Below are 27,735 nucleotides of genomic sequence, written 5' to 3'. Positions count from 1 at the left end.
AATATATAAATAATTAATTAAAAAAACTAGTTTATTTACTTTTATTAAATTAAAGTTTTTTTTTTTTTCCCCTTTCAAACCTTTATTCATTCTTAAACGTAGTTTCGTATTTACTTTTCCTCAGCTCAACATGCTAATTTTGATTTCATTAAAAAAATTAAGGGCTGCGCGGTGGCACAGTGGGTAGCACATTCGCCTCACAGCAAGAAGCTCGCTAGTTTGAGCCTCGGCTGGGTAAGTTGGCGTTTCTGTGTGGAGTTTGCATGTTCTCCCCGTGTCGGAGTGGGTTTCCTCTGGGTGCTCCAGTTCCCCCCACAAGTCCAAAAACATGTGGTACAGGTGAATCGTGTAAAATAAATTGTCCGTAGTGTATGAGTGTGTATGGATGTTACCCAGTGATGGGTTGCAGCTGGAAGGGCATCTGCTGTGTAAAACAAATGCTGGATAAGTTGGCGGTTCATTCTGCTGTGGCTACCTCAGATTAATAAAGGGACTAAGCCGAAAAGAAAATGATTGAATTCATGTAAAAATTAAATAAATGTGAATTAAAACAGAACTTTTAGATAAGATTAATCTTTTCTAAAAGAGCTGTATTTTAATTAATATTTCAAAACCTGTATATTTTAAATAAGAAATTACTAAAGGCTGCAGTTCATTAACACCACTTAATGAATCCAAAGTTGTTAATAGACTAATAATAATTATTTAATAGCATTTATTGATTTGGGATGTTTTAACAGATTTCCAGATCATTTCAATTTAGCAATAAAATAGAATTGAGTTGCCCAAATTTGGTCCTGGAGGGCTGGTGACCAGCAGATTTTAGCTCCAACTTGCCTCAACCCACCTTCACAGATGTTTCTAGAAAGCCTAGTAAGAACTTGATAAGCAAGCCCAGGTGTGTCTGATTGGAGTTGGAAGTAAGCTTTGCAGGACACCGGCCCTTCAGGACTGAGTTTGGACACCCCTGCAATAGAAGGTATTACATTAAAACAAACATTGATCTTGTAAATATTAAAAAATATTCCAGTAGTCTTTTCTCAAAAAAAAAAAAAAATAATAAAATAAAATCACATGTGCAAATACATAAAATATAAATACCAAATCCAAAACCACTGATCAAACAAACAGCCATACAAACATACAATCTGAAAAAAATAACCATGCGTATCATTACAAATTTAAAAAATAAAACGTATTACAAATGGTTTGCAGTCGTTTCAACTTTCCCAGAAAGCAGACCATTCTCTCTTCACCTAATGACACAATTTCATTTTTAATTTGAAAACGGCTTTATAAGTCCATTATCCATGGCTTTGGACAGGCAGGCACGAGCGGCATCTATAGCGTTCTGTTTCTTGGGGTTGTCCTCTAGTTTTGCCACATACGTCAGGATTTCCAGCATGTCACTTTCAACGAGCTTCTTGGCTAGTTGATCATCAGCATCCAGCATGTTATACACTGTCACAAGACCTCTGTGCTGAATCTCAGGGTTATCGTGGATGCACAGTCTCTGCAGGATCTCAAGCCACTGCTCAGTCTGTTGATGTAAAAACAAAGGAGAGTCAGTCATCTTTTGTATGGGCATCTTTAGCAAAATAATTACCTCTGTAAGGAATAATTGATGACAGGCAGTTGGGTTATTTGAAAATAATTCACAACTTATGGCCACAATGCAAAAGTTGAGTACTAGAATAATTCAAGAGACTGGAGTCAATTAATCTGCTTTTACTGTGGTTATTCCATCATTCATTTTCCTTCCCTTATTTATCAAGGGTTGCCACAGCAGAATGAACCGCCAACTATTCCAGCATATGTTTTACGCAGTGGATGCACTTCCAGCCGCAACCCAGTACTGGAAAACACCCATACACACCCGCATTTGCACACACTCTCATACACTTCGGCCAATTTTCATTCATTAATTCATTCGTTCATTTTCTTTTCGGATTAGTCTGATTATTAATCAGAGGTCACCACAGCAAAAAGAACCGCCAACTTATCCAGCATATGTTATTACGCAGCACATGCACTACCGGCTACTTGCTATGTTAAACAGCACTTAAAAGTAATTTTGCCTTCATCTGTATGTATATTGTTTCATTCATTTTCATTTGGCTTAGTTCCTTATTTATCAGGGGTAGCCACAGCGGAATGAACCGACAATTTACAATATTTAACACTAAATAAAGCACATAATAAGCATCCGAGGTGATCATTGTCATAGTAGTTTGTGTCGCAGAAATAGAAAAATAAAATATTCACAGATGATCATATTTGTCTCTTATACATCAGAATATTCGCCTTCACAGATGCTCATTCCTACATACAGCACCTTTAAAAGTACATACCACTTTAGTCATCTTAACAGCCAGTTTCTTCTGTGCAGCAGTGAGCATCGCCAGAGCACCGGCTGCTGCCCTCTGAAGCTGCTCCTCATCCTCACCGCAGAGAAGGATTAGAAGCTTGAGTTTATCATTGCCGTCTTCCAGATATCTGTCTTGGACCTGTTAAAAGAGTCTGCTCAATATTGCCATCCACTTGTAAGAGGCATTTTTTGGTTAGCAGAATGTTCATACAGTACCTCCTTGCAGCAAACTAGATTGCACATGCACTCTGTGGCGGCTTGTCTGATCTGTTCATGATCCTCAAACATGTAGTTCTCGATTTCTGGTAGTGCTTTTTCTTTCAGGATTTTTACCCTGTTGAAAGATAGATAGGAGGATTACATTTGTGCTTTACTTGGAAATATTAGTTTAAATTTTTGGGTTAAGCATTTGGTTGTACTCTACAGTGTGATATTGTAATAGAGGCCTGCAGTTTCTCCTCCATCCCACCAGAGGGAACCCTAACTAGAAAGTCACCTTTGTTTTACTAATAACTGTCTCAAATGTAGCACTTTAGACCAAAATAGAGTGGAGGAACTATGACGTCAATTTGTAGTCATCGAGCTAAGCTGGACTGGAGCGCAGCTCGCTTGCATTGGGCATTTGGATTTGTCTGTTATTTAAGTATTTCCATGAAAAGTATTTTATAGTTTGTAGTATTTTTCTAATTGGGAATTCATATTGTGTGTAGATAATGACTTCATTCATAAAGACTGTCAAGACAGATAAATTTGTTCATAATTTCTTTTAACTAATTCATATTATGAACTAATAATATTATGAAGATACTGCTTAATGTAGCCTGTCTCTTTCCTGCTCTCTGTAATGCAAGCATGTGAATAAATATGTAAGAAATTTTAACATGATCATGAATTTTGTGTACTTCGTGACAAAAAAGAATATTGAATGTTTTTCTGTGTTCATGATGGAATTTGCAGGCATATAGACTTGTCGCTCACGCCTCATATTTGTCTTCTGTTACCAAGGTAATCGGACTGTATGCACGCAAGCACTTATTTAAATATGTCTTATGATAATACTATGTAGGCACATTTATACATACAGTTTTAAAACTTTTACAACAACCGTAAAGCAAAACAAAATCTATTTGCAATGTAAAAAAACTATCCAAAATGCACGTAGGTCTACACAGATGTGTGTTTGCATATTTATTGTTTATAATATATAGCGTCAATTATAATATAATCAACCGAGAGAGGAAATCTTTGTCATGGAGCATATTTCTATAAATAAGCTTGATAAGTTGTCTGTAGCAGGGTGGTGCTGACGTCACAGGCCCTGAAGGCACTGTAGTCCTTTATAGTCTAATGTTAGCTTTTTAGTTCTTGCGTTTGCATTTAAGATCCAACTTTGTATTTTCGTGTGAGGATTATCCGGTTAGACAAAACGTGTAAGTGTAATGAACTGTGTTTGAACACAGAGCTTATTATTTGCAATCTTTAAAAAACCTATGGGAAAATCTTATTGGGATTTTCTAGGGAACCAGTTTTATGCTTGTAGCCGATTAGCGTACAAGGTGACGTCATAGTTCCTCCACTCTATTAGTAAAAGCATCCACATAAATGAGGAATGTTTAAATGAAAATATTTGGTCAGTAACAGACATTATGCATGGCAGGGGCAATATTCTAGATTATAATACTTTCACTCTAAAGACACTGATTTGCTTGTCATCTAAAGCAGTTTTTCATTGTTATTAAAGCAATACACTCAGGTATAAAAATGTTAATGAAAAATTTCCTATCCTATTCGAAAATTACTCCAATCCTTCCCTTATTATATATTGGTGAGATTGAAATCAATGATAAACTTTGCACTAATAAACATTAAGGAGAAATTATTATCAAATCTTGCTTCCCCTATCAAGTATTAAGAAATAAATTATTTAATTCATTGGATTAAAATACTGTTAAACATTTTAGAATGACATATCTTAAATTTCCAATTATCCCCAAGGCAAAAGAATTACAATTTAAAATATTAAATGATATATACCCTTCTAATAGGTTTTTAAACGTGAAATTTAATTTTGAAAATTCACCATTGCATTTATCTAAACACTCAATTGAAGACACAGAACACACATTTTTTACTTGCAGCTCTGTGCAATCATTTTGGAAAAAAGTGCAAGACTGGTTGATGATAAAGAATGTGGATGGTGAAGGTTTGACCTTCACATTACAATATTTGATAAATATGATCATTGTATTAGCCAAATATTTTATTCATAAATGTAGATATTTTAAAAACTATCCACTACACAATGTCTTTATAAAAGAACTTTAAATCTTTTTGGATGCCCTGACCAAAATGAAAAAAACTGCCTTAGAAATGTTTTAATTTATTTGTATCATATAACTTGCCATAGCCAAGATCTGTCTTATATTGATTTCTTTTTTATGTTTTTTATTTTCACTCTTAATTTTACTTCAGTTCGGATGGTTTTTGTCATTTACATTTTTGTACTTTTTTATATTATATTGTGTTTAGCCTTCCATGTGTGATACACAATTTGTGAAGTTGAATGCCATTTTGTTGTAGTTGGATTTTGTATTTCCAATAAAAAAATAAAATCAAAAAAGCATACACATAACAAATAGTAAGTGGTCTGGGTTTTGTATTTGTAGAGTTCTCAATATGCTGGCCATGTTTACTCTGAAGTGGCTATGGGAGGGATATTTTGTACTGTTTTCATATAAATGTTTGACTTATTATATATATTATGCACTATATAAAATTCAATTTTTTCTGAAATGTTTGCATTTGATACATCTAAATCATCAACAGATGACTTATAAGTCCTTTGACACTCACCAGGGTTGCCAAGTCCATATTTTTCCCATGGAATCAGACTACTTTTAGCCACTTATCAAGAATTTTTTTTATTTTGCATGTTAAAGGTTTGACATGTTACATCTAATAATTATATTTTTATGGTTATGTTTAACCATATTTTAACACATTATACACATTTTAGACAATTAAACACATAAAAACCATATGTAAACATTTTTCTTTACAACTTTTTTACCAAAATGTACAATATACTGATAATAAAATCCATGCTAGCGTGATGAACGAGCGGAAGCAATGTTTATTTAAATTTTTAAAAATATCTTTAATATAAAATATATTTTATTTCAATTGTTGGGTGGCACATGGCAGTAACATGAGAGACACAATGCTAACTGTGCAGTCAATCTTAAGGTAAGATTATGTTTTTTGATAACAGAATATTTATAATAAAAACTCTAGCGTTATTTTCATACAGGAAACCGTGTAAATGTGAATTTCACAAATGGGCGGTGGCATATTTTGAGTTTTGATATTATTGAGCTATTGGGCTAATTTTGATTGTCCATAGGGCTAATTTTGATAGGCTATTTTGCTAGTTTTGATTGGCCATTGCTCTAATTTTTATTGGCCATTGGGCTAATTTTGATTGGCCATTGCGCTAGTTTTAATTGGCCATTGTGCTAGTTTTAATTGGTTATTGTGCTAGCTTTGATTAGCTATTGTGCTAGTGTTGATTGGCAATTGCTCTTGTTTTTATTAGCCATTGGGCTAGTTTTGATTGGCTATTGCGCTAGTTTTGATTGGCTATTGCTCTAGTTTTTATTGGCCATTGGGCTAGTTTTGTTTAGCCATTGATCTAGTTAGTTTTGCAAAACTCTGGCAACCCCGACACTCACCGAAGTTTGTCGTTTAAGCCAGCAAGATTTGTAAGACCCAGCAGAGCTTCAAAGTTTTCCATTCCATCACGATCTGTGCCTAGCAAGGAAACCAGTGGGCGCACAACTTCATAAATCTGGACAAAGAGAAAATGAGGTATGGGATTTCATATTAGATTTTTTTAATTCCAAAAAAGAGCAAAACACATTAATATAACCTTTCACAGTTGTACAGGCATAAAAGTTTATCTTACCCTCTCTCCAGGGAAAGCGATTTCAGGATTGGATACGGCAGCGATCTTAGCCAGAGCATGGCTGGCCTTTATTTTTCCTTTGTCAGTTCCTTCCAGGGCTAATGGGATCAAAGCCTGTTGAACATAATAATAAATAGTGTTTATTTCCACTGAAGTATCTGCTGGGTTTGTGTTTCGTCTGTGGTCTTTTACCTTTCCTCCACCTTGAGCTACGATTGTGCCGCGATCTTTAACATCTTCAGCCAAGGCAAGGAACACTCTGCATGGACAAAATAATAAATGTATTCATTTTAGCAGCATAATAGATGACAAACCATCAAACCATACTATATTTTAGTATGGTGGAGTGCTACTAAAATAGTAAATTATATCACAATTTATTACAGTTAAAAAGATAATACTGTACACACACACATAGTGAAAAATATTTAGCTAGCAAAAGCATTCTTCAATAATATAATTTTTATTATGACTTTATCACATTGGATATTTTATAAAATTTTATGCAAAACAAGTTAAATATCCCAAACTATGAAAATCTATCATAATATGCCCTTTTTAGCTACATGTGATTATTTGCATTTAACATTGTTTCCACTGGCTGAGCTTTATCATTACAAATACAGTATATGACATATTTTGAGGTCATTCTAGAATTTTTAACGAGTCTTACCTTGCAAGCATTTCTTTAGTCTGATCAGTCAGGATGGAGTTATCAGCTTTGACCATGACAGCGAGTGCTGACGTGACTCCAGCTTTCAATAGCCTTTTCACTCGCCTTACAATGAAGTCCTTCTTATCCTAAAGCACAAGACGAATGAATGTATCTACTCCTGTGGCACTGCATTTCATTTTGCTGTATTTATTGCTAATAATTAATAATAATAAAATTCGTGGAATGCACCAATAGGATTTTTTTTAGCCGAATCCAATACTGATTCAATTGATACTGAAAAATATTGAGAAAAAACAAACATTCGGCCAATATTGGTCAATTGCAAACAGTTGTATACTAGTTAGTTGTTCTTACATTAAACTGAACAAGGATTGAATCTATTAAACGTTTAACTTAGGAATTAAGTGAGGCACAAATTCAGATAAAATAAATTACTGTATGACAATCCTCAGAGATGATTTTTTAGCTATTTAATAGGCAAGGTAAGTTTATTTATATAGCATTTATATAGCATTTCATACACAATGATAACTCAGTGCTTTAAATAATTAAGAATAAAAAAACAAACTAAAATACAGGTATAAAAAATAAAAATGACAAAGAATAGAAATGATTAAAAACATATTAAAAATGTGTTAAAAAGGATTGATAAAGAAAAGAATGACAGAAATAGTGCGATATTAGAATATTTATAATATAATAGAATATTTCAATTAAAACAGTCATTTAATTTGACACATAATAGAACATATTTATTTAATAAGCTTAAAGGTCACATGAAGTGCTTTGAAATGTGTTTTTATTTGATGTTTGACATAATCTCAACTGATAAAATGAAGAGAGGGCAGGACATGAGTAGCTCCTCCCCTTTTACAAAAACAAAAAAAATCTGTCCCAGTAAGAGTGGTTAAGCTCAAGCTCATCAAATGAAAGCAAACGAGAATCCATCTCAGATGCAGAAAAGCTAGTCCATGGTTTTATGACTTCTAGGCTGGATTACTGTAATGCTCTGTTCGCTGTTTGCCCAGCATCCTTTATTAATAAACTTCAGCTAGTACAATATGAGTTCTTCCCAGGTCTAGAAAATATGATCACAACACCCCAATTTTATCCTCATTATAATGGCTGTCTGTTAAATTTAGTATTGATTTTAAAATATTGCTTCTTACCTATAAAGCTTTAAATAATCTAGCTCCTGTTTATCTAACCAACCTTCTGTCTAGCTACAATCCAACCCGCTTTTTAAGATCTCAAAACTCAGGGCTTCTGGTAGTAACTAGAATAGCAAAGTCGAGTAAAGGAGGTCGAGCCTTCTCATTTATGGCTCCTAAACTCTAGAAAAGCCTTCCGGATAATGTCTGAGGCTCAGACACACTCTCGCAGTTCAAAACTAGATTAAAGACCTATCTGTTCAGTAAAGCATACACTCAGTGCATCACTTAGCGGTATGATACATGAATGTACTCCAGGCAGGTTTTTTGTATCTTGTTTATATACACTATGAACAGCAGATACGCTAATTATTCTCTATTTCCACCTGGGGATACTCATCCAGAGACCCGCAGAGACTATGCAGTGCCACTGATGTGGTCCAAGACCAGCGACGAGATGATCCCAAGGTTTCCATAATCCTGGACCAGGCCATATACTGAGCAGCTGCTGTGATGGTCTTGGAGGAGTGGAGAGCATGTGATTGATTCCTGTGACACTCCAGGGACAGACGAGTCTTTACTGCGCCTAGACTGCAGCTCTGTACAAGACGTTTGGCCATAGAAGAAATGGTCGTGCCCAACTGAGCCTGGTTTCTCTCTAAGTTTTTTAATTCTTCACTTTCGCCAATTGGTGAAGTTTTTTCTACGCCGCTGTCACCACTGGCTTGCATGGTTCAGAACTCGTAGAGCAGCGCATCAATGGATTTTCTCCTCACTGTTTGGACTCTCAGCATTGAATATTAAACCACACTGAACTGAGCTAAACTGAACTCAAACTCTGAAAACTGAACTGACACTGTTTTAATACTATAATATTCTATGTGAAGCTGCTTTGACCCAGTCTACATTGTAAAAGCGCTATAGAAATAAAGGTGAATTGAAAAGCGTCTTAAAGGGGGCGGGGCAAGTCAGATACTAGAGAGCATTTGATTGGTCAAGATTTGTTGAGAAACTGAAGTATGAGGAAAATTGTTGACCTACTGTATTTAGGTGGAAGTGAAAAACTGCAAGCTTTACATGTTTTTATCAGTTATATATTTTCTAAACGCAAATTTTGTCACTGATACCCTTAAAACGAACAGACTGAAACTAATAGTTTTATTTTAATTGTATAGGACCTTTACAAATAAAGCCAGTGCTGTTGCAATATGTAAATTAGACATTTTACAACTCCAGGAAAATGTGCAGTTGCACTTTTTTATTGTCTAACACATTTCAGCCCAAACTAACACTTTGCTCATACACATCTTAAATGTTGAACATATTGGCCACAGGTCAGATTTTTTTTTACAAATATTTTTTTGCAAGTATTTAATGATTTTGCACTGAGAAAAACTTATTGTGCAGCACCTTTATTTAATTAAAAATATATATTTGTAGCTGCCTTTTTCATATTATTACTGATATGCTTAATTATGCTTTAAAGGGAAGCTTTTTTTTTGCTTTAAAGGCACCTGTTATGCCCCTTTTTACAAGATGTAAGTCTCTGATGTCTCTAGAGAGTGCATATTTTAAATGTATGCATCGCAAATCTTGACATTTATAATACCCCTTAGTCGCTGACATTATCTTTTCTGGTGTGGTGCTAAAACACTAATGGCAGTTGGCTGCTTCTCACTCAGGGCTGTTTATGCTAATGAGGGAGAGATCATCACTAATGGATGGGGTTTTTCCCCTCTGATGACATCTACAAAGGGAAAATGTCAATCAAAGTGTTTATGCAGATCATTACAAAGTACTACCGAGATTCTTGTTATCTTTTAAGGATATCCTGTTGGGTTTTTTCAATACTCCTGATGATAAATGTAAGGAATATTTCATTATTAACCTCCTTTTAAAATTCCATATACACCGCTGCACATTCTCTCAACGTATACCTTGTTTTTATTGTTTTCTTAAATCTATTAGAACTTATTTTCCTATTTAATTAGCTTAACACATGTTTTTATATTATTTGTTGTTTGTTTTTTAGTTATATTTATTTGTTATACTTATTTGATGCTATACTTCTCTCTAAAACTCATATACAATCTACTTAATATATTTGTATGATGCTGTTATTGTTAGCCTGACATTAATAAAAAAAAGTGTTTATGCAGACTGATTTATGAAGTGTGATTAAGTGTGATTATAAAATTTAAATGAACACATTTTTACCATTAGAAGTTGGTCGTATTCTCACACTGCTGCTACACAACTGTGTTTAAACCCCTTATAAAAGTGATTTTTGCACAATAGGTGCCCTTTAAAGTAATTCGATATCAACCGATAAACATCAGCAACTATTATAATAATAAATACAAAAAATATTTATGCTTTTACTGGCTAATTTTCCGCACTTACCTTTGGATGTTGTTCAGGGACGTGTTGTTTGGAGAATTTGGCCAGTTGCACCATTTCAGGGATGATCTCTTTCTTATCATAGCTGTTGGTGCAGTTGACAAGGGTGCAGGCGACCGCATACAGGATGGTCTTATCGTTTGACTACAAGTAAAAATGTGCATTTTTACATGAATCTTTGTTAAGCCATAATGATTGACTAAAAAATTAGTAAATTCTGTGTTTCTTTCTGTCTGCACGCACCTTGGTGAGTTCAAACATGGCCCTCATGGCTGGTTCATCCTCGGCAAAGTCATCTTTCACATCTGCATCATTGGTGAGGTAAGCCAAACCTTCAATGGCCCACTTTCTGGTGCGCACGTCAAGGGTGGGATTGCAGAGCCACCTAAAAAGAAAAAAGTTGAAATGCAGTATGAACTTGTAAAGTGTGCATGGATCAAGTGCAAACATGACAAATGCTTGCTGACAAAGTAAATAAGGGTGGTCATATTTTAATGTACAGGTGAAGCCAGAATTATTAGCCTTCCTGAATTATTAGCCCTCCTATATATTATTTCCACAATTTCTGTTTAGCAGATTTCTAAACACATTTCTAAACATAATAGTTTTAATAACTCATTTGATAGCTGATTTCTTTTATCTTTGCCATGATGACAGTAAACAATATTTTAGATATTTTTCAAGACACTAGTATTCAGCTTAAAGTGCCATTTAAAGGTTTAAGTTGGTTATTTAAGAAAGTTAGGTTAATTAGGGAAATCATTGTATAACAGTGGTTTGTTCTGTAGACAATCAAAAAAATATATATTGCTTAAGTGAACTAATAATATTGACCTTAAAATGGTTTTCCATGATAGTTTTAGTCATTTTGGACTGAGAAGGAGATTTGGTTTTGAGTTCTGAAAATAACAAATATTCTACCGTTGCTTGTACAGATGTTTGGGGTTGGTGAGGTTTTTATTTTTGAAAGAATTCTCATAATGAATGACTTTTATGATGAAAATTCAGTAAAAACAGAAGTGCTGTGGAATATTTTTAAAATGTTTACCTTAATGTAAAATGTAGTGTATTTTATGCTGAATTTTAACATCATCCGCCTGTTAAGTCGTGACATATTGGTGACGTATGGAATACAGTTTCCGTGTCCAAGCCGCTACTCATTTGAACTGAGAAAATATTTGTTTATGACCACTTATTAGTCCTATCACACTTCAAAGTGAATTTTAAATAGAATCATGGTGTACACAACAATCTCTGGACTTGCTGCATAACAAACACCAAAATTTTACCAATTTCTGGCCATCGGATATTAGGAATGGATGTATATATTGCGATCGTGATTTCCGAAAGTATTACATTGCTTTGTAAACGTTTATTATTACCAGTTGATGAGTCTCCCCATTCAGTCTGATAGAGCGCTTGGACCCGGAAGCCGCTTCGAGTGACGTCACACTTAACAAGCGGATTACAGTAGGCTTAGGTGTCACATGATCTTTCAGAAATGTTTTTATATTTGATTTGATACTCATCCGCTGCGTAAAACATATGCTGGATAAGTTGGCAGTTCATTCCGCTGTGGCGACCCCATATTAATAAAGGGACTAAGCCAAATAGAAAATGAATGAATGAATGACTCATGAAGTGCTATTGTGCTACTCAATATTTTTGTGGAAACCATGATTTTTATTTTCTGTATTTTTTTTTATGACTTTATTCTGGATTTTTTTTTAAGAATCCAGAAGTTCTGGGAATGTATTCATAAAATAATATTTAATCTAAGTTTCGATCTTATTGAATATTTCACCCAAAAATATAAATGTAATCACTTTTTACTCATCCTAAATTGGTTCTAAACCTTTACAAGTTTCTTTTTTCCATTGAACACATAAGAAGATATTTTGAAGAATGTTGGAAACCAGTAACCACTGACCTAAATAGTAGAAAAAACAAATATTACAAAAGTCAATGGTTACAGTTGGGGCGGCACGGTGGCTCAGTGGTTAGCACTGTCGCCTCACATCAAGAAGGTCGCTGGTTTGAGTCCCGGCTGGGTCAGTTGGCATTTCTGTGTGGATTTTGCATGTTCTTCCTTTGTTCGTGTGGGTTTCCTCTGGGTGCTCTGGTTTCCCCCACAGTCCAAAGACATGCGCTATAGGTGAATTGAACAAACTAAATTGATCGTAGTGTATCAGTGTCAATGTGAGAGTATTGGATGTTTCCTAGTACTGGGTTGCAGCTGGAAGGGCATCCGCTGTGTAAAACATAAGCTGGGTAAATTGGCAGTTCATTCCGCTGTGGCAACCCCTGATGACTAAAGAGACTAAGCTTAAGGAAAATGAAAAAATGAATGGTTGCAGGTTTCAAATGATTTTTCTAACTTCTTTTGTGTTCAACAGAAGAACGTAAAACCCAAGAAAGTTTGTGACCAGTGAAGAGTGAGTAAATGATGACAGTTTTTTTTTGGTTTGGGGTGAATTATAGCTTAAATTTATCCTTGCCAACTCCCCCACCCCCCACTAAAACAATTATTCAAATAAAGATCTAATAAATCTAATCCAAATAAATATAAATCTAATCTTAATATTTTGAAGGGTAATTTAGATATTTGTAGTAATAAGTTCACTGCATAAAACATATTCCAGAGTAATTGGTGATTCATTCTGCTGTGGTGACCCCTGATAAATCAGAATCTAAGCCGAAGGATAGTGAATAAGTAGTATATTAAACCATAATATCAATAGTTGGGCTGCACAATATATTGTTTCAGCATCGATATCACAATGTGTGCAGTCGGAATTGCACAGGATATGCAATGTTGAGTCTGAATTATAGTGGACCAAGAGCTACAGGATTGTATTTAACTACTGTATTAATACAGATTTTATACGATTTATGCAAAAAAAAATCTTGTTTCTAGTCCAAATATTTACATTTCAAAGAAAACGCTTTTTTTACTGATTATTTTACTTCCCCCACTGACAGATTTGTTTGTTTTGTTTGTTTTAAGAAAAAACTTGATAACAAAAGTTTAAGGAAAAGTTTAATATTTTTACTTGATCTAAGAATTTATTGATATTTGAACTAGAAACTAGATGAAGCAAAGTAAGAAAAAGCATTTTTTGCATGGTGATTATTCAACTTCTGTACTTGAATACTGTTAGACTCCATAGAAAACCAAATAGACATATTTAAACAATCATATAAAACTGTATCCCATATTGAAATATTTATCACAGACAATTAAAACATGGCAATATCAGATTTTTCCAATATCATGCAGCCCTATTCAAAAGTCAAATTCAAATTAAATAAAGCGCTCTCACTTTCTGCACTGCTTGGCCAGTTTCTCAGTGGAACCCTCTGCAAATTGTCTCATGCTGTAATCATCACCTCCAGCAGATCCCAGTTTGCACAGACCCTGAGAAAAAAAATAGGACATACAGTTGCAGTCAGAATTATTAGCCCTCCTGAATATTGTTTTCCCCAACTACTGTTTAACGCAAAAGATTTTTTCAACACATTTCTAAACATTATATTTTTAACTCAGCTCTAATAACTGATTTATTTTATCTTTGCTAAGATGACAGTGAATAATATTTTTCTAGATACTTTTCAGCTGAGATTTAAAGGCTTAACTAGGTTAACTAAGCAAGTCAGGGTAATTAGGCAAGTCATTGTATAAGGATGGTTTGTTCTGTAGACAACCGAAAAAATATTGCAAAAGAGGGCTAATAATATTGACATAAAGTGTAAAACTGCTGTTATTCTAGCCAAAATAAAACACATAATACTTTCTCCAGAAGAAAAAATATTATAGGAAATACTGTGAAATATTCCTTCCTCTGTTAAACATCATTTGGGAAACATTTGAAAAGGAAAATATCAAATTACAGGAAGGCGAATCATTTTGACTTCATTATCAACCGGTCTCATTTGCTCGCTAATAAAAACAATAACAAACAAGTCTGAACAGCATTACAGCGTGTCTGCTTACCACAAGAGCTCTGATCTTGATCTTCTCGTTCTTGGTCTTCTTGTACATCTCCTTCAGCAGAGAGACTCCATTGCTGATGAAGAAGGAGGCTTTGCTGGTTTTAGTGGAGGCGTGAATGAGGGCCTCCACTGCTACCAGTTGGTCAACTTCACGCTCGGATCCGCAGAGGGCCACCATCATCTCCATAACACCCTGCCGACCTGCCAGGACGTTGCCCAGATCGAAAGGCCCCTGCAGGATACCTGACAGAGTGTTGATGGCGTGAATGTTCTTGTCCATGTCGTTGGGGTCAAACTTGCTCCTGTGGATGTTTTAATATTTATTATATATTTATTTTTTTAAATGCATTCATAATCTTTTTAAACTTATGACTTATGTGTATTGTCTTTACAAGCTGCTCTTATTGACTTTGCTTGCACAAAGAATTCCTCTGTACTCGCAAGGGCTAGTACATAAGTTCTTGGCTTGACTGAAAACCAGCAACATTGTATATAGGATATGTGTAATATATATATGTATAGTTAAAGTCAGAATTATTAGCCCCCCTTGTTTAATTTTTTCCCCAATTTCTGTTTAATGGAGAGAAGATTCTTCAACACATTTCTTAACATAATAGTTTTAATAACTCATTTCTAATAACTGATTTATTTTATCTTTGCCATGATGACAGTAAATAATATTTGACTAGATATTTAGCAAGACACTTCTAAACAGCTTAAAGTGACTTTTAAAGGCTTAACTAGGTTAATTAGGTTAACTAGGCAGGTTAGGGTAATTAGGCAAGTTATTGTATAATGATGGTTTGTTCTGTAGACTATTGGAAAAATATAGCTTAAAGGGGCTATTAATTTTGACCTTAAAAAAATAAAAAACTGCTGTTTTCTAGCTGAAATAAAACTTTCTCCAGAAGAAAAAAATATTATCAGACATACTGTGATAATTTCCTCGCTCTGTTGAACATCATTTGGGAAATATTTTAAAAAGCAAAAAAAATAAAAGGGGGGCTAATAATTCTGACTTAAATTATATATATATATATATATATATATATATATATATATATATATATATATATATATATATATATATATACACACACAGATAATCGCATTACAGGACTCAAAGCTTTGGTTTTTATTTTATAATTTATGTGTGAATGTACGTGAGTATATATTCTGTTATTGCTTTTATCTATCACGTATTTGGATATTGCTGAAATTTATAAATTCCCCTTTGGGATGAATAAACTATTTACCTGTATCTGTATTTTATTTTCATTAAAATATCCCAAAAACCACTAGAACATTGTTATATGTTATTCATCCATGATGAGCATGATTTTTGCAGGAATTTCGAAGGATGTAATGAATCCCACATCTCCCATGATTCCACACTCAACAATGTCATCAAACTATGCCTTAGTTTGTTGTAATACACGCCCTCTAGTGGTCAAAATTACTTACTGTGCCTTTAATGCAGCATTTCTCAGTCCTGGTCCTCCCGCAATGCTTATTTTGCATATCTTTTTTATTTAACTAAAATGATTTAGATAACGAGCTCATTAAAAAAGGGTTCCAAAAAGGAACTGTGTTGAGATGTCATGTTCCCTACATATTGTTCACTTTGAACTGTGTGAGAAACCGGAGCATCCGGAGGAAACCCACGCCAACATGGGGAGAACATGCAAACTCCACACAGAAACGCTAACTGACCCAGCTGGGACTCGAACCAGCAACCTTCTTGCTTTGAGGCGATAGTGCTAACCACAGAGCCACTGTGTCGCCCGCAGCATTTTCAATTATTACAGAAGGGTGAATGGTTATTTAATCATGTGATTAGCATAGAAGTTGTCTCTTGCGCATGTTCATTCATTCATTCATCAATTTTCTTTTCGGCTTAGTCCCTTTATTAATCTGGGTCGGCACTTCCTACTGTGCCACCGCGCATAATATCCAAATATCTTGCACATGTTATGCTTTGAATTGAACATTCAATTTGGAATTATGGCAGAATATCCTGTGATTTCCACTTCGCAGGGAACTTACAATCAAATGGAATAAACCACCGGAGCAGTAAGAGAAACCTACAAAATATGCATAGCGGGGGCTGCAAGGATGAGGATTGAGAACAGCTGCTTTGAAAAACTGAAAAATGAAAAACTTTGAGAAAATGATTTCTCTGTACAATAATGTATTTTTAATAATAACCAGTAAACATTCAAAGACAGACCTGTTACCCTCCAAGATTGTTAATTGATTCTTTTGTCGAACACATCTGTTAGCATTATTTCAATGTATTTTAAAGCAACCGTGTTGACTGTGGAATTTGTGCAAAAAAAAACAACATTGCTCACTGCAACCCTTCGATTGGTTGAAATCTGTACAGCATCATGGGTAAAGACCTCTAAAAAAGGACCCTTAGATATATCAAAACACATCAATATTTGCATATTTATATATTTCTATTTTAGTTTTATTGTCTGTTTCTAGTTTTATTTTTATTGTCCTAACCCTTGTCTGCAAAGCTTCATGAGATTGTAGTTCTTTCATATATATATATATATATATATATATATATATATATATATATATATATATATTTTATATATACATGTACTTCTTTGTTAGAATCAAATTTTGTAATGCTGTGATTGTCCTCTGCTAAAGCTGTTGGCTTTGGTTTATGACATAAGGCTTTAACAAAGACTTTTAAAGCAAAAGTGAAACTTACTTAATATAGTCATCACAGATATCTCTGAATTGATCTCTCTCGGGATCACAGCGAAGGTCATCATACAGCTTGTTGAGGAGAACGCTGGCAATCAGCTGTGTGTTTTCTGTCATCGGCAGCTGATCTGGAAGATCTGGAACCTGACCGCACACCTTCAGAATCTTCTTCAGGCCTGTTTTTAAGACATTTGCATAAAAAAAAACACCATTAAGTTTAAACATGCAAATTTCTGTCCTCCTATTAGCATGAATAACGTTTAAATAATAGTTATCTATTTAAAATTATTACAAATTTTCACACTATCAACCTTATTTTGATTTGGTTGGTGTTAGTAATCATTTCCACTAATATTACCTGCCTTTTATTAAGATAAAAGCTGTTTATTAGTACTGATAAACAGTACAAGTGGCTTATTACCTGCCTATTATTAAGATATTGGCGGTTTATTAGTACTTATAAAGTATTAATTACTTATTAATTAATTAATTAACTTATTAATTACTTATTAATTAATTACTTATAACTTATATAGTACTTATAAAGTATTAATAAGCAATGTCTATTAATATGAAGCAAATTAGTAGTATATTGAGCTAAAAGTCTTAGTTAATGTCTTGTTAATAGTGAAAATTGTACCTTAAAATAAAGTATGTCAAATTTAAATGTACAAAACTTCAGGTAAATAGCTAGAGGAATAACAAAGTGCTCTTTCTGCACTACAAACGATTTTGTTTATACCAACCAGCTTAAAAAAAATGACAATTAGCAATTTTCTGAAGCAGCGGTAAGACTTTACAATTCAATTTAATTCAATTCATCTTTATTTCTATAGCGCTTTTACAACTTAGATTGTGTCAAAGCAACTTAACATAGAAGATAATGGTAAACTGAAACTGGGTCAGTCGAGTTTTCAGAGTTTAAGTTCAGTTTAGTTCAGTTAAGTGTGGGTTAATTTTACAATATTTTTCCATTAGTAATAAGACTTTATAGTACTTCTTCAGCATTTATTAATCAAAGTTAATTTTTATCTCAACATTTACTAATGCATTATTAAAATATAAAGTTGTGCTTGTTAACATTAGCTAACGCATTTTGAGTAAACAAAGACTAATAATGAATGACTGCATTTTCAAACAAATGTGAAGAAATACTGTAATCAATGTATTGTTCATTGTTTGTTCATGCCAGAATATAGGCTACATTAACCAATGAACCTCTATTATATAACATATATATATATAAAATCAAAATGTAAGTAAAGAGTAGTAGTATTACATTGTGAAATGCTGATGCATTTATATGCAATTTGTGCATGTGTGTGTAAACATAACATTCTGTAGTGCATTTATTGATTGTTTAAGGCCATTTGACAATTTCAGTCATCATACAGTAAATATCCGTCATCAGTAACATGTAGTCTACAGTCTCTTGGTTTTTACGTGTAAAGATTTTGGATCTTTTTGGGCATATAAAGTGCCCATGTCTTGAAATTGTTCACTATGATGCAATTTACTTTTTATGTGTGATTTCCTTGGACGGGAATCGTATGACTGATTTTTCTACTGAGCCAATCCCCATAGACAAGAAAAAATAAAAGTACCAATACAGCACTAAAATTTATGTCCAATGCCAATTCTATTGTTGTACCCCTGCCCCTTTCCCATGACCCTTGAAACAGAGTGTGAAGGGGAGGAGGTGCTTCAGTTTACCCCTAAGCACCTGCACATCATCATATGTCATCACCATTTCTTGCTTCATATGAGATCACACAATCGCGACTGCTGTAGTTATTCCAGTTGCGTTATTTGTGGGTGTTTATCTTCAGGAAATCACTGAATGCAATGACATCATGTTATCATAATGATCTAATGTGGCAATAGGATCGTAGCTGTACTGTGCATTTACACCGTGGCCATATGTATGTAAACACACAAAAACAACATTAACATTATAGCAGACACTGTAAAAAACCCATTCCCAGCCACTAGACTTTTCTGACAGGGTATTTGAGTGTCAGATTTGAAAGTATGTTGTAAGACTAGCATACAGGAGTTATTACTATGGATTATAGCTAGCAAAATTTATCATTTTTTAAAAGCATTACGGTAAAACATGAACACCGTTGTGTTATAAAACATATGCTTGTCTGTTGTAAAAATTTGTAATAATGCCAAAAAAAAAGACTAATTTGTGCATCTCCTTACTTTCGTGTCCAGCCATGCTGCTGTTGTAGGAAATTTTTCTTACCTCTTGAGTGTGGTTCTGAAAAATATCCGTTTCAAGGGCAATCTAGCCCTTCCCGTTAGCCCTACGCCTTAAACTAAAGAGAATGGGGACACCCCTACCCCTTCACGTGAACACGCAAAACAAGGGGTAAGGGGAAGGGCTAAGGGGTAGAATTGGGATTGGGTTTTAATCAAGAGGAAGTAAAAGTAGAAATGTTGTCACATTGGAATTATAAGGTTCTATCTGCATTCTGAATGATTTTGAGATATTGAGCTTCAAAGTTTTCCATAGCAAACAGTACGTGTGTAACATTTGTTTTTTTAAATAAAAAGTTTTAAAATGTAAACAACTTATAAAAAACATCCCATAATGTAAATAAGGTGTCATTTAATAAGAGTATGTCAATAACTCAATTTTGACAAAAATGTCAGATAGAACCTTATAATTCTAAGGTGACGATTTTAAAACTACTCAGTAAATTCCTGAGATAAACTACTCGTTTACAGTAATTTGAGTATTTGTAATTTGTAACTTTACACCACTGTATATAATAACTCTACGTCTACTACGTATTATCTCTGACACTGGAAGCCTTTGTATATCATTGCATGGCACTCATGCTAAAAATAAGGTGGACACTAATGAATACCATACCATGGTCAACGGTGAAAAGGCACTTGGAGTTATCAGCGCTTTTCTTGTTTTGTCTTGGTACGTTTTTAGTCAGGAGGTTGAGAGCCTGGTCTCTGCCGTGTCCAGAAACGTTCTTGCTTGCAATCATCTCCAACAAGGCCAGCAGGATATCCTTCAAGTCCTTACTGGAGTCTGCCGGTCATCGGACAGTTAGTTTCAATTAGTTGACATTCAAAAGTCTATTTGTTAGTCTAAATGGTTTTAAAAATCCTCTCTCACCAAGTACGAGGGCCTCTTCTTTGCCGTAGTTTCTCTTGTCTCCTCCAGACAGAGAGTCATTGACACACTGGAAGAGGTTTGCTGTAGCCAGAGCAATCTCTTCATTGTCCACAGCCATGATGCTGCACAGTTTGCTAATTCCCACTGAATGGATGATGGCTGTTGCCTTTAAGACACCAACATAATGTTTGACACAATGTTACCCAAACAATCATTACAAATATAATTGAATGAATGGTTTAAAGTGTAAAGAACAGTGTTTTTTTAACCATACTGACACTGATACCTCCAATAGAGATAGAGATGTTGCACATTCAGCTAAAATGCTAAAAGGCGATATATATTGCATCACCAAAAATTATTGAGGTCATGTCATGTGTGGTGCGATAAGTGCAATATTGATTATTGATTATTGTGACTGGCCTATCTATAACACAAAATTTGATAAATGTAAGACTTTTTAAGGTCTAAATTTAAGATATTTTAAGACTTATTAAGACCCCACAGACACCCTGTATCATTATTAAATAGTGCCATTTTGCTTCTAAAGTAGCTTTATCTTTTCGCTATTTTTAAACATAAAATGGATGAGATAAGGAAAGATAAGGCTGATTTCTCTGCTCCTCACCCTGGCTCGGTGTCCTGTGCACATTCCTGACAGCGTCCGGATGGCAGCCAGAATCATCTCGGGTTTTCCAGTGTCAATCAGCTGCATGAGTAAAGGCACGCCATTGTTCTGGAAGATTCTCTCTGCACCCGCATCCTCTCTGGCCAGGACTATTAGGTTATTGGCCGCCTAGTGGACCCAACAAACACGCAAACAAGACTTAGACTGAGAAATCGCTTAGAGACTTTCAACAAATGGTCTTTGTAAATAGATTTTTATCCATTTTGATCTTTGATGTTGGGATGCTGGGTGTGTATGAATGTGTTGATGTAGAAGAATGTTTTTGTTTGTTTATTGGCTGCCATTCATTCATTCATTTTCCTTCGGCCGAGTCCCTTACTTATCAGGGGTCGCCACTAACATTAAAATGAACCACCATGCTTTATGCAGCGGATGCCCTTCCAGCCGCAACCCAGTACTGGGAAAGGTGTTACTTTGTATATTTTGGAATGATTTATGTGGAATGTATTTTACATTAAGTCATTTAGCACAGGGGTTTCCAAACTTTTAGCCTGCGACCCCCTAAAATAACAATGCCTGTGACTCATAACCCCCGATACTCTCTGAGGTGGTTATAAATATATAAAACTTGCACACAACAGTGCACACATACCAATAGGCCCAAGTCTATTCATCTTTTAATTTTGGAGAACGCCACTCGCAGACCATACTCCATGTTCAGTTGTGGCCTGTGTTTATTTTCAATGTACGTGAGTGTCGTAAAGGTGTCAGAAATGTTAATCTGGTGCCATAAAATCAATGTGCTGCATCTGACGCTATTGCTGTGTCTTTAATATAACGTTATCACCCCAGGAGTCACAAAGAATAATTGAAAGGCTGATGACTTTTTATTTGCATGTTGTTTTTTAAAGTTTATTATTAACATGTTAACAATGTTACTATTAACAACACATTTGTTTATCAGTAAGTTATGGATAAAGTATGGTAATTCTTATAGTTTAATAAAGTGAATTTGAAATTTGGACATCGCCAAGCAATTGTCCCGTGACCCCCTAGGGGGGCCCGATCCCCACTTTGGAAACCACGGATTAAGCAGACGGTTTTATATAAATCTATCTATCTATCTATCTATCTATCTATCTATCTATCTATCTATCTATCTATCTATCTATCTATCTATCTATCTATCTATCTATCTATCTATCTATCTATCTATCTATATATATATATATATATATATATATATATATATATATATATAAAGAGATGTGTGTGTATATATATATATATATATATATATATATAATATACGTTAATTGTTTATTTTGAATAAACAGTGCTCAGCATATATGAGTACACCCCTCACAAATCTTTTAAATTCCTATTTTTAATAGAAAGCTATACAATATTATATTTGTGCAAATACAGTTGAAGTCGGAATTATTAGCCTGCCTGATTTATTAGCCCCCCTGTTTATTTTTCCCCCCAATTTCTGTTTAATGGAGAGAAGACACAACACATTTCTATTAATAATAGTTTTAATAACTCATTTCTAATAACTGATTTATTATATCTTTGCCATGATGACAGTAAATAATATTTTACTAGCTATTTTTCAAGACAATTCTATACAACTTAAAGTGACATTTAAAGGCTTAACAAGGTTAACTAGGTTAACTAGGCAGGGTTAGGGCAATTAGGCAAGTCATTGTATAACGATGGTTTGTTCTGTGGACAGTTGAAAAAAAAACTGCTTAAAGCTTGATAATTTTGACCTTAAAATGGTTCATAAAAAATTTAAACAGATTTTATTCTAGCCAAAATAAATCAAATAAGACTTTCTCCAGAAGAAAAAACATTATCAGACATACTGTGAAAATTTCTTTGCTCTGTTACAATCTCTAAATATTTTAAAAAGATAAAAAAGTCAAAGGGGGACTAATAATTCTGACTTCAACTGTTCATTAGAAGCCAAATCTGGAGCTAATCTAACAAAATAACTTATGATAACGGTCCAAAAAGTAGTACACCCAAATTTATATATTAGGGAAAAATATTAAATACAAATTTTAAAAAAGAGGGAAAATCAAGAGAAGCAAAAATGAAAAAATTTAGTTGAAATTTTGTAGGTTGTATTTATTCATTTTTTTTGCAATATTTTGCTTGAATTTAATGGGATTATTTTTTAATTTGTAAAGATGTTTGGTGACTAAAATATTATTTTCATAAATATATCTGTTTAATAAATCTGTTTTGTTTAAATGCACCGAAATACATTGCCAATATTCACTGAGAAATGGATACAAATAATCATTTTCAAAATGGGGTGTACTCAATTATGCTGAGCACTGTATAAGAATATATTTTGATGGATGTTTTTTAAATGTTTTATTTAACTTATTTGGATTTTTTGGTTCTTTGTATTCATGTATGGATGTCATTGCTCTAATTATTCACTCTATATATCTATGCAGAACCAAATAAACTAAACCTTAAATACGCGACATTGCATTCATTTTATTCTCAGCTTTATAAACTCAAAAGAAATGATCAAACCTTTTCTCTCTTTTCCTTATCTGGTTCGTCTGAAAATAGGATGTCAAACATGTTCTGCACTCTGGAGTCTGTTGAAAATGTTGTTTTCAGCTGTTGAGAAAATCAAATATTAAAAACGCTCAAGATTAAACATTAATTGAACTCGTCTTCACTAAACTAATCCTCACCTTTTGTTGGATTTCAGCTCCGAGTCTCCTGAGGGTCTCCAGGAAGGTCTTGTTTTTTGGCTCTATGGTTGCACACCTTTGGACGTCTTTAAAGGCCATGTCCAGTTTGCCGAGCTTCTCAAATGCTTGACATCTTCTGTACAGAGCCTTGATATCTGCTGCATCCACATCGATAGCTGGATTTAAAAAATATATGTCAAGATTCATTATTTACTATTTAACGAATCAGCAAAGGTAACAGATTATAGTTGAAAATGTAAAAAAAAAAGAATTAAAATCATAAAATCGGTCACATTTTATATTAAATTACAATTCTCGCTATTAACAAATCCTTAACAAGACGTTTAGCTCAATCAACTACTAATGTGTTGGTTAATGATAGTTAATCAGGCTGGGTTTATGTATTGGTATTAGGGATGTAGAATATCATCATACTTTATAAGTACACTGTTCCCAATTTTTTGTAAATTACACAGTATTTAACTGTAATATGAACTGTGTATTACTGTAGGAAAGTTATGGAGTATGTTACTGTTTTTAAAGTAGGGTTGTGAGAATTACTGTATAGTTTACAGTAAAGATATACAAGACTGTAAATACATATACAGCAAGATAAACTTACAAAGTTTCCAAAACACTGTAAAAGAAATTAAATGATCAATAAATCATGACAATGCATGTTTTTTATGTTAATCATAACAAATTAAACTGCATTTTAATACAACTGAAAGTTAATCATGTTTTTAATTTATTTTTTTAAGTTATACACACTATTTTCAGATTAATGTAAGTCAGATTAATGTAATTTAAGGTTAATCATAAGGTTACTACTATTTAATAATTCAGCAAAGGTAATAGTTTAGAGTTGAAAATGTAAAAAAGAGAAGTATTAAAATCCAAAAAGCGGTCACATTGCATTTAAAAGCTACAATTTTCACTATTAACAAATCCTTAACAAGCCTTTTAGCTCAATAAACTACTAATGTGTTAGTTATTGATAGTTAATAAGCTTGGGTTTATGTATTGGTACTAGGGATGTAGAATATTATCATACTTTGTAAGTACACTGTTAACAATTTCAAGTAAATTACAGTATTTAACTGTAATATGAACTGTATTTTACTGTAGGACAGCTATGCAGTGTGTTACTATTTTTTAAAGTTGCGTTGTGGAAATTACTGTATATTTACAGGAAATATATAGATACATAAACAGCAGAATAAATGGTACTGTACATGTAAATACAGTATTTTTGCTGTAATTGAGTTATAATAAGTTGTATGTATATGATATAAATGATATGTATATGATATAAATTATATTTACATTTAAATATCTATGTAACAAACTGTTTTGTATATTTTTGTTTTTTATGTATGTGTGTGTGTATCATGTGTACATAATATACATGTGTCTATATTATATATAAATATACACTATATCAAAATATGTCACTATATATATTATGTCAAAACAAACTTTTATTTTGGTTGTGATTTATCATGATTAATCTTTACCCAACTAGTTAATAGTGGTTAATTAAACTAAAAGTTTACCATAAAATCATACCTTTTGTGGCATCTGATGCTGCGTTGCTGTAATTTTCCTGTAAAACAAATAATTAAACTAATTGCGCACAGTAGCAATGATGATTAATCTAGGCTTGTAATGTGTAGATTCTTACCTTTTTCAGGAAACAGGCTGATCTGTTCCTATAGATAACAGCTAATGCTTTCTTGTCTTCTTTCTTGCAGGTCTTTATGGCTTTGGTGTAGCACTCAATGGCTTGGTCGATTTCTCCGGCCTGGAAGTGCTTGTTGCCTTCTTCCTTTAACTGGACTGAATCTCCAATTTCTCCCATCTAGAAGAGGATTTCAGTTTGAAAAGTTCAACATTGTTTGCATGCAAATATTTTTTTAAGTGCAATCAAACTTATATAAAACTTATTATATATTTAAATATAAAAATAGGCTACATGTTTCTAAATTCTGCATAAAAAGCATTAGTTTTACAGCAAAGAATTATGCAAGCAATAAATACTGACAATATGTTTTAGTTACTGATTCATTTTTAAACGTAATGATTTAAGATTTAACTCAACATTTGAAGTCAGTTTAATGAAATGCAATTTGAAATGACTTGTAAAGTTAATCGGATTCAACTTATAAAGTTTCCAAAACACTGTAAAAGTAATTAAACACTCATTAAATCATGACAATGCATTTTTTATGTTAATCATAACAAATTAAACTACATTTAATCATGCTTTTAATTTATTTGTTAACGTCATACAGACTATTTTAAGTCGGTTTGATGTCATTTAAGTTCAAATTAAACATAAGTTCAATACAATTTAACTTAAAAATTAAGGAAACCATGTAATTTATTACTCTGCATTTTTAGATATGCAAATGATGCATCTATACAAATATGCACTACTTTGCATAAATTCACAGAACATTGAGCAAAATCAGGTTCTAAACTCTTTGATGAGTATTTAGAGGGTTTACATATGACAGTACGAATATCTCAAAAAATATACTGACTTTCACGGTGTATTTAGAACAAATCTCATATTACTGTTGTATGAAACCAAGCAAATGAAGATGAATAAACTTCATACAAATCTTCAGAGAAATATCTTCATATACTTAAAAGTTCTGGTTGCTGAAGTGTAGATTTAGAGGACATAAACTACATTTTGGACCAATCTTAGAAAACAAAATTCATTTTGGATGCTTTTTTCTTGTGGTTTACAAAAATGTAGTCTATAGAAGGTCAAAACCTTTTCAAAAACTTTTTGTTATGGTCTTAATTACAAATAATTACTCAAAACGAGGTCCTAACAACATTTAAATCTAGCACATTTCCAAACTTACCATTTAAGTGTCAATTTCCCAGTGTTCTCAAGCAAATGGTCAAGCACATGTTAACTCTGACTTTAAATGTCTGACCACATATACCTTATTTGGGCAACAACATGGCCTCCAAAGAGGTCCTACACCTCCACAAACCAATCTTCAATTATCCATTCATTGGACAAACTCCTCAAACCCATCAGATTATACATCCAAAAACAAGCAATCATGCACATTATCAAAGTCACATACCGTCATTGAAGTCAATTCAGCTTCGTCGTAAAAGAAAATCTGTTCTGTGCGTCAGTGTTGTTTCTTGTCGTTTGGGTTTTTCAATAGTAGCAGTACTTCAAGAGTCAGTCTTATATATATCTTACACATAGAGTGTTAACATACCAGGATTACGGATGAATCCATTTCATGGTGAGGGGTGGAATGGCTTTTATTTTAATCACCTGTTCATTGTGAATGAGCTATGCAACTTGGGAAAGAAACCTGAGATTGTAATTGTGTGTTTTTGATATTGTGTGTTTAGGCAATGTTTGTTTATTCCTGTGATTGTACATTAGTTGTGGTTTTGTAGAAATTTGGCCACCCCTTATATCAGTGCAATGGACTTTCTCTGATAGGGTCTATTTATGGAGAGGGGATGACAGCTGAGAAATCAGTGGCAAATGTCTGAGGGCAGGGGGATGGAGGTGTGTGTCTGCCAACAGCTGGGCTGGTGGAGGGTTGACTGGTACTTTCTAGAATGAGAAAAGTGGAGAGCTGAGATTGGGGGGGGGGGGGTTACACACATAACACAATATTAAGCAACTTTCTAGGTGGTGCTGGTGGGAGACAATAATGGGAGACAAAATGACTTGTCATTTTAGTAGTGTATTTATGATATAAAAATATGAAATGTGAGAATTATCAGCATTAACTTTATTTGACGGAAATGTAATTTAATTTATAACTAATGATAGATACTTTGTTAAACCTACAATCATTTTTTGACTAAACAAAGTTACAAATAAATATATTTTACCTGCATTAATGTTCACTCTCAGATGAAAAATGTGGTCAGCAGCCACCAAATAGTTCAGCCAAAAATTTATATTTA

At 33.5% G+C, this 27,735-nt stretch overlaps 1 protein-coding gene across 2 annotated transcripts; it reads right to left on the bottom strand.

Annotated features, from left to right (window-relative positions):
* Positions 1–695: 695 nt before the first annotated feature.
* unc45b (unc-45 myosin chaperone B) lies at positions 696–26,991 on the bottom strand. Of its 2 annotated transcripts, none has more exons than XM_056464010.1 (20): positions 26,883–26,991; positions 25,457–25,633; positions 25,342–25,378; positions 23,773–23,948; positions 23,606–23,695; positions 21,050–21,217; positions 20,422–20,587; positions 20,164–20,334; positions 17,284–17,455; positions 14,554–14,854; positions 13,883–13,977; positions 10,803–10,944; positions 10,563–10,703; positions 7,006–7,133; positions 6,525–6,591; positions 6,333–6,446; positions 6,100–6,215; positions 2,585–2,702; positions 2,352–2,507; positions 696–1,540 (listed from the first exon to the last, which is right to left on the bottom strand). In XM_056464010.1, exons 1-20 carry the CDS (start codon positions 26,886–26,888, stop codon positions 1,277–1,279), a joined length of 2,805 nt encoding a protein of 934 aa, XP_056319985.1. In that variant the 5' UTR covers positions 26,889–26,991; the 3' UTR covers positions 696–1,276. The 2 variants fall into 2 exon arrangements, with proteins under 2 accessions (XP_056319985.1, XP_056319986.1); XM_056464011.1 differs by lacking the exon at positions 26,883–26,991 and adding an exon at positions 26,652–26,715.
* Positions 26,992–27,735: the final 744 nt, after the last annotated feature.

Source organism: Danio aesculapii, chromosome 8, assembly GCF_903798145.1.
Source record: "Danio aesculapii chromosome 8, fDanAes4.1, whole genome shotgun sequence".
Taxonomy (NCBI): Eukaryota; Metazoa; Chordata; class Actinopteri; order Cypriniformes; family Danionidae; genus Danio; species Danio aesculapii.
The sequence above is the reverse complement of the archived record's forward strand: the minus strand, read 5'-3'. Positions and strand labels throughout refer to the sequence as shown.

Bases quoted from the DNA above. Each gene is read 5' to 3' on its own strand.
- unc45b (XM_056464010.1), bottom strand. The intron at 20,588-21,049 runs GTGAGGAGCAGA...GGTGTCTTAAAG, and splicing joins GCACAGGACACCGAGCCAGG to GCAACAGCCATCATCCATTC. The intron at 10,704-10,802 runs GTGCGTGCAGAC...TTTTACTTGTAG, and splicing joins CCATGTTTGAACTCACCAAG to TCAAACGATAAGACCATCCT.